General features: G+C 47.9%; 1 protein-coding gene across 2 annotated transcripts; it reads right to left on the bottom strand.

The window, feature by feature from the left end:
* Nucleotides 1-2745: 2745 nt before the first annotated feature.
* On the bottom strand, nt 2746-8984 carry LOC309525050 (uncharacterized protein). Of its 2 annotated transcripts, none has more exons than XM_082210404.1 (5): nt 8759-8984; nt 7645-8137; nt 5279-5383; nt 4940-5014; nt 2746-3368 (listed from the first exon to the last, which is right to left on the bottom strand). In XM_082210404.1, the coding sequence occupies exons 2-5, from the start codon at nt 8135-8137 to the stop codon at nt 2881-2883; spliced, it is 1161 nt and encodes a 386-aa protein (XP_082066530.1). In that variant the 5' UTR covers nt 8759-8984; the 3' UTR covers nt 2746-2880. The 2 variants fall into 2 exon arrangements, with proteins under 2 accessions (XP_082066530.1, XP_082066531.1); XM_082210405.1 differs by lacking the exon at nt 8759-8984 and adding an exon at nt 8676-8754.
* Between the last annotated feature and the right edge of the window lie 3062 nt (nt 8985-12046).

The raw sequence follows: 12046 nt of genomic DNA, 5'->3' as shown, positions 1-12046 counted from the left end.
CCACTTTCAGGTTTATATGATTTATCGTAAGGCCAACTAAAGGTTTTATGGCCTTCAGCCTGGCATTTCCAATCTCAGTTGTAAACTTGGGACTTTCCAGTTGCATGTTTAAAACCCGGGGACAAAGGTCCATCAAGTACAGATGGGCAAATGTCTCATTTTTCCAATCTCAAGCTCCATTCTCCACATTCGTTTCTGGTGTTTTTATTGTTAAAGGACTCGTGAAAGTTAATTTGCATTTTAATGTCCCCTTCTCCAAATAGATGTTGTTGTTGTTTAGTCGTTTCCAACTCTTCGTGACCCCATGGACCAGAGCATGCCAGGCACTCCTGTCTTCCACTGCCTCCCGCAGTTTGGTCAAACTCATGCTGGTAGCTTCGAGAACACTGTCCAACCATCTTGTCCTCTGTCGTCCCCTTCTCCTTGTGCCCTCCATCTTTCCCAACATCAGGGTCTTTTCCAGGGAGTCTTCTCTTCTCATGAGGTGGCCAAAGTATTGGAGCCTCAGCCTCAGGATCTGTCCTTCCAGTGAGCACTCAAGGCTGATTTCCTTAAGAATGGAGAGGCTTGATCTTCTTGCAGTCCATGGGACTCTCCAGAGTCTCCTCCAGCACTCCAAATAGATACATTTTTGCAAAGCAATTTTGCCTAATGTAACGCATTATGTGTATGTTTTCCCCACCCATTATACGCATTTGTATGCACACTTTACATCAGTGCATGCACTTTTGGACAGCTGCATTGCAAAATCTGGAGAAGCACGGGTTTCAAAAGATGGCTGCCTTTCAGTTCTTGTGCTGTTTCAGAAAGTGTGAATCGGGTAGGCTCAGTTGAGAAGCAAAATGAATCAAAGCTCTCCTGCTCCTCATCCATACCCTCAAATCACCTTAGTGATCCCAGGACCAGCCCCGGGCCACACTGCAATGGTACAACCCCTTCCCTATCCACTCTCATAGAATCACAGAAAGGTGACGTAGAAATTTTGTGAATAAATATATATTTTTATGAAGCGGTCTGTCAAAGATCTCTGAAGCTTCCAGGCGGCTTGCAAGTATAAAAGTTGAGGGTGGAGAAAGCTGTGTCGGTGGATTAGCCAGCTAGAGCTCATAGCAGACACCTGGAAAATTGGGAGTATAAGTTTTTGTGCAGGAGTGAAATGGTCTCACCAGCTCTATTTGGTTTCCATGGTAACATGGTGCTTGTTTTCTGAAGGCAGCTCTGTATAGGGAGGTTTTTAATGCTTAATTATGTTTGTTTATATGCTGGAAGCCACACAGTTTGGCTGGGGTAACCCAGAGTACAAATCATAAAATTATCATCATTAACCCTGTTTTTACCAAGTGGTTCAAAGGGTCAGCCCAAGAAACTTAGGAGAAAAAGAAAGCTGGTGATTACGAGAAACAGAAACCGCAGGGTGGAAACTCCCATATCTCCTCTGTGGCAGTTGCTCTTTAACTGTTTATTTCCAAAGGAACAAATTATACATAACAGCAACCACAGGCGCACAAGGCTCGCTGCATTTAGAGAAGTGTCCCGCCATTTTAAAACGGGCATGTCTTCCCCCAAGAATCCTGGGAAATGTAATCTGTTAAACAGTGTTGCCAGAAGATCCCTATTCCACGAATGACCATTCCCAGTTCCCTGGAAAGAGGGCTTGTTAAACCACCCCAGAAACTGTTTGAGAAAACAAGAGGGAAGACGTAACACTCTAGTTAAGGACCGCAATACCTGAGGGACTGTCTCTTCTCATATGAACCTACCCAGACCCTGAGATCACCCTCTGAGGCCCTCCTTCATGTGCCGCCTCCTCGAGAGGTCCAGAGGGTAGCAACACGAGAACGGGGCCTTCTCTGTGGTGGTTCCCCGTCTGTGGAATGCTCTCCCCAGGGAAGTTCGCCTGGTGCCTTCACTATACACCAATAGGCACCAGGCAAAAACGCTCCTATTTAACCAGGCCTTTGGTTCAGTTGATTGACCTTTTAAAATGGGGGTGGGGTGAGGTTATTGGGTTGTTGTTTTTATTTTGATTGGGTATTTCATGGTTTTATATTTTGATTTTGTTTTGTGAACCGCCCTGAGACCTCCGGGTACAGGGCGGTATATAAATTCCATCAATAATAATAAATATAATAATAATAGTGGCACCATCCCTGTAGAACGCCATCAGATAAAGATATACACAACCTTTAGAAGACATCCGAAGGCAGCCCTGTTTAGGGAAGCTTTTAATGTTTGATGCATTGCGGTACAGTGGTACCTCGGGTTACATACGCTTCAGGTTACAGACTCCGCTAACCCAGAAATAGTGCTTCAGGTTAAGAACTTTGCTTGAGGATGAAAACAAAAATCGTGCTCCGGTGGCGTGGCAGCAGCAGGAGGCCCCATTAGCTAAAGTGGTGCTTCAGGTTAAGAACAGTTTCAGGTTAAGAACAGACCTCCGGAACGAATTAAGTACTTTACCTGAGGTACCTCTATATTTTAATATTTTGTTGGAAGCCCAGCCAGATGGGTGGGGTATAAATAAATTGTTGTTGTTGTTGTTGTTGTTGTTGTTGTTGTTGTTGTTGTTGTTGTTATTTCAGCATGCACAGGAAGCACTAGCTAGACAACTAAGGGCTCCCAACTAAAGGATGATTTCCTCCGGCCTTTTCCAATGCACCAGGGCGGTTTGACACCCTTTGAAAAGCACCTCTGTGCTGTCAGCAATTGGATGAATGGGCCTGCAGAGAAACAGGTGATCCTGAGTTCCTTTTTCAGCAACGAGTTTATTTCAAGCTACCCGTTCTTTCACAACAACCTGTTTTCCAAAACTTACTGGGAAACGTCTCTTGGTAAAAAACACAAGTGTTCGCGACCGCCATTTCTTTGGTCTCTCCAAGACTAGGCCATGTGGTGCGTGTTGTTGGCGGGGAACAGCGATGAGGACAGGCTGTTGGAGTGCAACCGACGGAGGGGGCTCCGCGGGCTGCAGTTCTCGTCATTCGGCCTGGCGTGGCCCCTCTGGGCCGTGGCGCTGTTGGGCACGCCGGGGCGAGGTGTCCTGGCCTGCGGGTGGCTGGCAAAGGCGTCGGTGAGGCTGCTGAGGTTGGCGGCCAGTCCCTTCAGAATCTCGTTGTGGGCGCGCATCGTCTCCATAATCTGCCTCCGCTCCTCCCGGCCCCTGGCCGCGTCCTGCCTCAGGGTCTTCAGGAGACTGAGCGCCACCTCCCTGTCGCGGCCCATCTCCAGGAGAAGCTCCTCCTGCTCCTCTCTCGACTGCTGCAGCAACTCCTGGAACAGGGTCTCGGCCCCTTTCCTCTTCTTGGGCCGCAGTATGGCAAAGTCAGCCAGGGGAAATGGGGCTGGGAGTGGGTGGGCCACGGGGGGCTCTGAGGGCAGGAGGAAATACAAATGGAAAATTTAATTACTGATTTACTTTTATTTAACTTTTTAACAACAAGAAGAAGAAGAAGAAGAAGAAGAAATGAAACAATGGTTTGTCAAAAGATGCTCGCCCACACAGGTACAGTGGTACCTCGGGTTACGCTTCAGGTTACATATACTTCAGGTTACAGACCCCGCTAACTCAGAAATAGTGCTTCAGGTTAAGAACTTTGCTTCAGGATGAGAACAGAAATTGTGCTCCCCCGGCGCGGCGGCAGCAGGAGGGCCCATTAGCTAAAGTGGTGCTTCAGGTTAAGAACAGATTCAGGTTAAGAATGGACCTCCGGAACGAATTAAGTACTTAACCTGGGGTACCACTGTAGTTCAATGGAGGCGCCTCTGCAATCCGCCTCTTTAGCTAATGGGGCCTCCTGCTGCCGCCGCGCCGGGGGAGCACAATTTCTGTTCGCATCCTGAAGCAAAGTTCTTAACCTGAAGCACTATTTCTGGGTTAGCGGAGTCTGTAACCTGAAGCGTATGTAACCTGAGGTACCACTGTACATTTCTAAGAGGTAGCATGAGGTCAAGGAAAAGCCCTCATCCCTTATAGCCTGGCAACCGTCAGTGAGCGTGTGTGAAAAAGACTTGATGGAAAGAAGGGGAGGCTGTGGACACTTTGGGCTCAATCTCTGCTGGCTTTTCTCATGGGTCAACACCACTCTCACCACTCCCAGAAAACCTAATGCAACCGAGCCAAAGCTCTTTCCACATTACAGTGGTACTTCTGCTTAAGAACTTAATTCGTTCTGGAGGTCCATTCTTAACCTAAAACTGTTCTTAACCTGAGGTACCACTTTAGCTAATGGGGTCTCCCGCTGCTGCCATGCTGCCGCCAAGCGATTTCTGTTCTCATTATGAAGCAAAATTCTTAACCCGAGATAATATTTCTGGGTTAGCGGAGTCTGTAACCTGAAGCGTCTGTAACCTAAAGCGTCTGTAACCCGAGATACCACTGTACTCAAGAATCCAGATCTGCTGGAACTTCTTCAACTGAGTAACTGAGCACAGATCACAATGACTTCTTCCATCCATCTCAAATGGCTGAACCGATATTATTATCATCTATTTATTAGTCATCTAGTGTGAAAATAGTCTCCAGGCAACTAACAGGCTAAAACTACAGAGTTCAAAAAAACTTAGTAATCGTTACTATGGTAACAAAAGAAAGCAAGGGCTACAGTCAAACCTTGGAAGTTGAACAGAATCCATTCCGGAAGTCCGTTTGACTTCCAAAATGTTCAGAAACCAAAGCGCGGCTTCTGATTGGTTGCAGGAAGCTCCTACAGCCAATCAGAAGCCACGGAAGCCCCGTCGGACATTTGGCTTTCAAAAATAGTTCGCAAACTGGAACAGTCACTTCCAGGTTTGCGGCATTTGAGAATAAGCTGTTCAAAAACCAAGGTACGACTGTACACCAATTGCAGGAACAGTAAAAACAGCAGCTGTGACTATTCTTGAATGTAAATTTATGTTGCAAACAAAACAAAACAAAGAGTTGTATTTAGACAACGCGTACCTGTGTTGACGGGGGCATCCTGATGCGAGGGGCTTATTTGGTTAACTTGGGGTCTCTGATAATCAAGGTCTCTTCCTGTGGCAAAACGCAGGGAGAAAAACAAAGCAGAATTATCTGAGACCAAAGATGGTTAGCAGAGCTGGGTTTGCACAACAGAAATGCACAGATTTTTTTATTTTAAAAATTGTTGCACAAAAAGATTAAGGGTGTTGCAAATGAAACAGCAAAAAGATTCATAGCAGAGTTATCATGCAGAACATTTTCACCGCAATTTCTCCAGCACCCACAGGGCAAAGCAACACACCCACCAAATGCACAGTTCAAGGGGCCAACTCTTACCCCTGCCTTCATTGCTGTCTTCCTCCTTCATCGCTGCCATGTCGTTCTCCCCAGCCTCTGCCGTGTCTTCCTCAGTGCCATTCCCAGTCACCATTCCTGTGTCATCTGGAGAACAAAGCAAGCAGGGGAAAAATACCCACCAATAGTCAAAGTTAAAACAGCTAAAGGAAATAGACACAGAGACATAGAATCATAGAATCATAGAGTTGGAAGAGACCACAAGGGCCATCGAGTCCAACCCCCTGCCAAGCAGGAAACACCATCAGAGCACTCCTGACATATGGTTGTCAAGCCTCTGCTTAAAGACCTCCAAAGTAGGAGACTCCACCACACTCCTTGGCAGCAAATTCCACTGTCGAACAGCTCTTACTGTCATGTTCCCAAGACACAGGTGGTGCTTTACTTCTTATACAAATATTTCAGACTGGTTCGGTTTGTAACGCAACTTCAGAAAATAATAAAGAAATGGTTTTTTTAAAAAAAAAATGTGGCTCAATTTTTTCCCCTTCATGCCAACCCCTGAACGCTCAACCCTCAACAATAATTCATGGCAGGTGCTAAAATAATAGGATATCACCAGGTAAAAATGAGCAATAGCCCAGGTCAGCCTTCCCCAAACTGGTGCCCCCCCCCCAATGTTTAGACTACTGGTTGTAGCCCCAAACATCTGGGGAAAACTAGATTGAGGAAGGCTGGCCTAGTGAAATGGGTAAAAACAACAACCCAAATTTCATTTCAGTCCCACCAAGGACTGAAAAAGACAACACAGAGAATAGCGTTTATTGGTACTCAAACGGCTTGATACTCAAACAACTTGGAACCCAAACACTGCAAACCCGGAAGTGTTCGTTTGCGGACTTTTTTCAGAAGCTGAATGTGTTCCATTTTGAGTGTTGCACTTCCGTTTTGAGTGCCACGCTGAGGTCTGCCTGTCTTTGCTAATTTTGCGTTTTTTGCAGCTCTTTTCGTTTTGTTTCTGTGACTGTGTGGAACCCAGTTCTGCTACTGATTGTGTGACTGCAGTACATTGTTTATTGCTTTCATTTTATGGACCAGTTGCCTCGGTAGATAGCAAAATTTATGTTAGCTTGAGTTTAGGGGTTGTTTTGAAAAGTCTGGAACGGATTAATCCATTTTGCATGGCTTTCTATGGGAAAGCACACCTTGGTTTTGGAACGCTTTGGTTTTGGAACCAACCAACCAAGTCTGACAACCAAGGTACCACTGTACGCTACAGAGCAAAACTATAACTGCGGCAATTTTCTCTTGAGAAAGGAAACAGGAGGCCGCAACGCATACTGCCAATCTAACTCCCCCCAGAAATGATCCTGTTGAGCTGGCATCGCTACCATATTTTTCGCTCTATAACACGCACCAGACCATAACACGCACGTAGTTTTTAGAGGAGGAAAACAAGAAAAAAAATATTCTAAATGAAACAGTGGATGTATGATTTTTGTGGTTCATGCTGTGGCCACAGACATGTGATCTGACAGTGAGTTTGGAGTAGCCCAAATCAAAAATCCTGAGGATCCATGTGGATCCATGCTTTGTAACCATGTTTTTGCACCACTAGGCAACAGTGGGTGTGTGATTTTTTTGGTGCAAGATGTAGCCATGGACATGTAATGTGATCTGATGGTGAATTTGGGGTGATCCAATGCAAAAATCCTGAGGATCCATGTGGATCCGTGCTTTGTCACCACGTTTCAAATGGGGAGGGAAGGAAAAACACAGAAGGGACAAGGAGCACAAGAAGGGTGTGTGGAGAAGAAGCTGGCTAACAATGCTGGAGAGGGGTTTAACGGGGTGGGGGGGAGGAAAGGAAAGCAAAAGTCCCCCCCCCAAGCCAGCCCTCTCTCTCTCACTCCCACCTGCATGTTTTTCGGCTGCCTGCGAGTCCCTAGAGCACGGAGAGGAGGAGGTGGTGGGCTGGAGCCTGCACGCAGTGTGACTAGGGAAGAATTGGAAGGACTCGATCCTTTCCTTAACCCTCTGCTTGCCAGGAGGGCAGGGGATTCCCTGCTCTTTGTTGAGTTTGCGCAAACGCAGCAACAGAAGAGGGTGGGCAGTAAGACCCTGAGGCAGAATGCAGGAAAGCAGCAGCTTCTGCCTTCCCTCCGCCCGCCCGCCCGATCTTATTTTTGCCTGATTTTTGCCTATTTTTGCCCCTGCGCTCCGGTGAGTCAGCTCCAGGGACCACACATTCACTCAATAACATGCGCAGACATTTCCCCTTACTTTTTAGGAGAAAAAAATCTGCGTGTTATAGAGCGAAATTTACGGTAAATATCGGTGTGAAGAAATATTAAAATGACCGAATAGCATAAGCAGGACTCTGGGCTGCTGTGGCTGTGGAAACCGACCAGAGTCCTCTTGCTTGAGGTATTCTCCAACGTTAACCACATGGACGTCGGGTGGGATGATTTCTTCCGCTGCCGGCTGTGGCTGTTCCTGCGCTGCTTCCGGCTGCGGCACCAGGTGGAAGCTCAGGGTTCGCCCGACACGGCTGGGCTTCATGCTCGCGTTGCCTTGGAGGATGCGGTGCAGCTGTTCGTAGAAAGGACAAGTCACCTTACTGCTCCCTGCCTTGGAGTTGTGATCAATCACACGCTTGTATTCCAGCCTCATCACTTTGGTCTTCGAGCGGCACTCCAGGGCGGTCCGGCGATGGCCCCGCGTAGCCATCTTCTGGGCGATGTATTCGAAAAAGTCTATGTTCTGGTGGCTGTTGCGGAGCTGCTCCTGAATTTTCTGCTCTCCCCAGATGTCCAGGAGATTCAAGGTTTCCTGGAGCCGCCACGAAACGCCACGGCCCTTGCGGCCATTGCTGGTTCCCGCGCTGCTGTGGCCAGTCATCTATCGAAACGACGGGGAGGAAAATAAAGAGAGTTTCGAAACGCACGCAGAGAATGCATAAGATACAACCGACGGAACCTTAAAAGCTAACCAAACTAGAGAGACCTCAAAAAAGCTAATCTAGCTCTGTCACCTATCGATACAGGAAAACCACTACAGTGGTACCTCGGGTTAAGTACTTAATTCGTTCCGGAGGTCCGTACTTAGCCTGAAACTGTTCTTAACCTGAAGCACCACTTTAGCTAATGGGGCATATAAAGGGAACCATTACCTTGCAGTGGTTCTCCACCTGTGGGTCCCCAGATGTTGTTGGACTACAACTCCCATCATCCCTGAGCTCCGGCCTTGCTAGCTAGGGGTGATGGGAGTTGTAGTCCAACAACATCTGGGGAGACGCACAGGTTGAGAAAGGCTGGTTAGGGCCTCATCAGACCTCAATCCGGCCCTGCATCTGCCCCACCCCACCCTAAAATGCCTCCCGATGCAGCACAGAGGGGGCACCCGCCGCCTTCCTCCCCGCTTGGCAGCAACAGCTTACGAGGTGGGAGTCCACGCGGAAACCATTGCACCCCCCCTGCCGCCCCCCCCCAAAAAAACACCGACGGATTTTTCACCAAACACCTTGCAGAGAAGAAGCAACGAGGAGGAGCCGCGCCTGCAAAGCGGAGCCCAAAACAAAAGGCGGCTCGAGTCGCCGCGGGTGGCGGCGCGGAGCGGCTCCTCTGATTGGACCTGGCGCGGCTCAGGAACGTTCCAGGAAGCCCCCTCGTCCAATCCTGTAGCGAGGCGCGGGGGCGGGGGGGGGACACCGCGGATTCCCACGGCTTTCTCCGCCCCCGCCCCGCGCGGAAAATCGGCGGAAGTGGGTGGATCCGTGGAGCTTTGCTTTCGGATTGCTCCTTCCTGGGAGGTGCACTGGGCTGTGTGCGCGTATCGTTACTGAAAGCGTGCTACTCCGGGTTTGGGCGCTGGGGGGCAGCAGAGCTCCTTCAGCCACGCGCCTCCTTTTTAGGTTGGACGCCTGCATAGCAGGGGGGTTGGACTAGATGACTCTGGGGTTCCCGATTCTGTGGTTCCCTCCCTCTTTGGCTGCAGGCAGCCCTTCGTAGTATAGCCGACCTTGGCCAGTGCATGTCAAAAGACGCGCAGGTTTCTTTTTTTAATTTCATGGGTTGCCCTTTTCGTGGAACAATCTAACTTTGGCATGTGGCTTAAATGCCTTGTTTTACTTCTTTATTCATTACATTTATATACGTTACGGGACGTGGGTGGCGCTGTGGTCTAAACCACAGAGCCTAGGGCTTGTCGAATGGAAGGTCGGCGGTTCGAATCCCCGTGACGGGGTGAGCTCCCATTGCTCAGTCCCTGCTCCTGCCAACCTAGCAGTTTGAAAGCACGCCAGTGCATGTAGATAAATAGGTACCGCTCTGGCGGGAAGGTAAACGGCATTTCCGTGCGCTGCTCTGGTTCGCCAGAAGCGGCTTAGTCATGCTGGCCACATGACCCGGAAGCTGTACGCTGGCTCCCTCGGAAAATAAAGCGAGATGAGCGCCACAACCCCAGAGTCGGTCACGACTGGACCTAACGGTCAGGGGTCCTTTTACCTTTACCACTTTACATCTTTCAAGGAGCTCAAGCATAGCTGTCAATGTTTCCCTTTTCTTGCAAGGAATCCTATTCGGAATAAGGGAATTTCCCTTTAAAAAGGGGAAACGTTGACAGCTATGAGCTCAAGTTGGTGTACAGGGTTTCCCTTCTCCCCATTTCACCCTCACGACAGCCCTGTGATGTAGGTTAGGGTAAGAGACAGTGGCGGCTTCAAACACATATAAAAACATAATAGAACATCAAACATTAAAAACTTCCCCATACAGGGCCACCTTCAAATGTCTTCTAAAGGTTATGTACAGTGGTACCTTGGGTTACATACGCTTCAGGTTACAGACGCTTCAGGTTACAGACTCCACTAACCCAGAAGTAGTGCTTCAGGTTAAGAACTTTGCTTCAGGATGAGAACAGAAATCGCGTGGCGGCAGCAGGAGGCCCCATTAGCTAAAGTGGTGCTTCAGGTTAAGAACAGTTTCAGGTTAAAAATGGACCTGCGGAACGAATTAAGTACTTAACCTGTATTTCTTTATCTCCCTGAGGCAGGGCTCCACTACTGAGAAGGCCCTCTGCCTGGTTCCCTGTAAGCTCACTTCTTGCAGTGAGGCCCTCGGAGCTTCTTGCAGAAGGCTTTCGGAGCTGGACCTCAGTGTCCGGGCTGAACAGTGGTCAAGAACTGCACCATGAGACATGTTTTACATCAGTTTTATTACATTTCACATGTGGTTGCCCTAACCTGGAGGAAAGTATGGATGGGACTCTTGCTCTTCCAGCACATTCATCTGAAACATTCAAACAATGTTTTACAATTCCATAAGCTTTGTGGCGTTATTATTTTCTTCATGTTTTATCAAGAGGCAAAGAACATCCTGTTTATGCTGAGGGTATGTTGTCTTTAATCTTAACGATCATCCACCTTGTTCCTGAGAGTCAGCAAAAGTGCACCAAAGCAGCAGACAGTTGAGTTTTCCCATGACTGTCGTCCAGTTGAGCCCCATCATGGCTGCGGTGCTGTTTGATGCAGCAGGTGGATTGCCAAGGGGTTGGTGAACAGAGCGAACAGAGGTTCGGCCCCTAATGTATTTTATTTCCAACAGATAATACCCGGTTCACACGAAGAGGAGCGGTCTAAAGCAGTTCACATTAAAACAACGGGCTGTAGTCCACCAACTTTTTCTCAGAATACACTCATGGAAACGAAGGGAATCAAGCCATGGCTATTAATTGCAATGGGTCTTACTCCAAGTAAAAATTGGCCGAGTGCAACCCAAATACAGTAATACAATAGCAATGAAAGATACAGTGGTACCTCGGGTTAAGTACTTAATTCGTTTGGGAGGTCCGTTCTTAACCCGAAACTGTTCTTAACCTGAAGCACCACTAATGGGGCCTCCTGCTGTTGCCACACCGCCAAAGCATGATTTCTGTTCTCATCCTGAGGTAAAGTTCTTAACCCAAGATAATATTTCTGGGAGTCTGTAACCTGAAGCGTATGTAACCTGAGGTACCACTGTACAGTGGTACCTCGGGTTACAAACACCACGGGTTACAAACACTTCGGGTTACAGACTCCGCTAACCCAGAAGTAGTACCTCGGGTTAAGAGCTTTACCTCAGGATGAGAACAGAAATTGTGTGGTGGCAGCGGGAGGCCCCATTAGCTAAAGTGGTACCTCAGGTTAAGAACGATTTCGGGTTAAGAACGGACCTCCAGAACAAATTAAGTTCGTAACCAGAGGTACCACTGTATATTGCTACAGCCCTACAGAAAGCAAGTCATTTGACATATATCAACATTTAAAGCTCACCAATAATTTCACATCCAAAAGTAGCACCAAAGTAAGCACTTAGCACAACACACACACCGCTTCATGCACCTTATGAAGTAGACTCTATTCCATGAAAGCTTATGCCTCAACCCAAAAGGCCACAAAGATTCTCTTCAGGGTTTCTTCAGCATCTTAGGGATATAACTGTACATCATTAACGCACCTGCTATCTGGCAAAGAGAATGGAAAGCTAAAAGTTAAAGGTTTCCTCTCTCAAAACCAGACCTCCTCACCTCCCCATCTGAACTCCTTGAGGCGATTTTCTGTCAAATCAGCTCAGTCAATCCGAATTCCAAACTATTGCTATGGCCGGGAGTCCCCACCCCACACCTCCCTTTGGCCAAGCGGAAAAATATGTATGAAAAGGCAGCACAAAAACAGTCAACTTACCAAGCTTGTTAAAAGGTTTGGGGATTCCGTTCTCACTTTTACCTTGACTGGGGCTAAAGGTAGGAAAAACCACACTTACACTCAGC

This window comes from Podarcis vaucheri, assembly GCF_965113315.1.
Source record: "Podarcis vaucheri genome assembly, chromosome: 2".
NCBI classification, from domain to species: Eukaryota; Metazoa; Chordata; class Lepidosauria; order Squamata; family Lacertidae; genus Podarcis; species Podarcis vaucheri.
The sequence above is the reverse complement of the archived record's forward strand: the minus strand, read 5'-3'. Positions and strand labels throughout refer to the sequence as shown.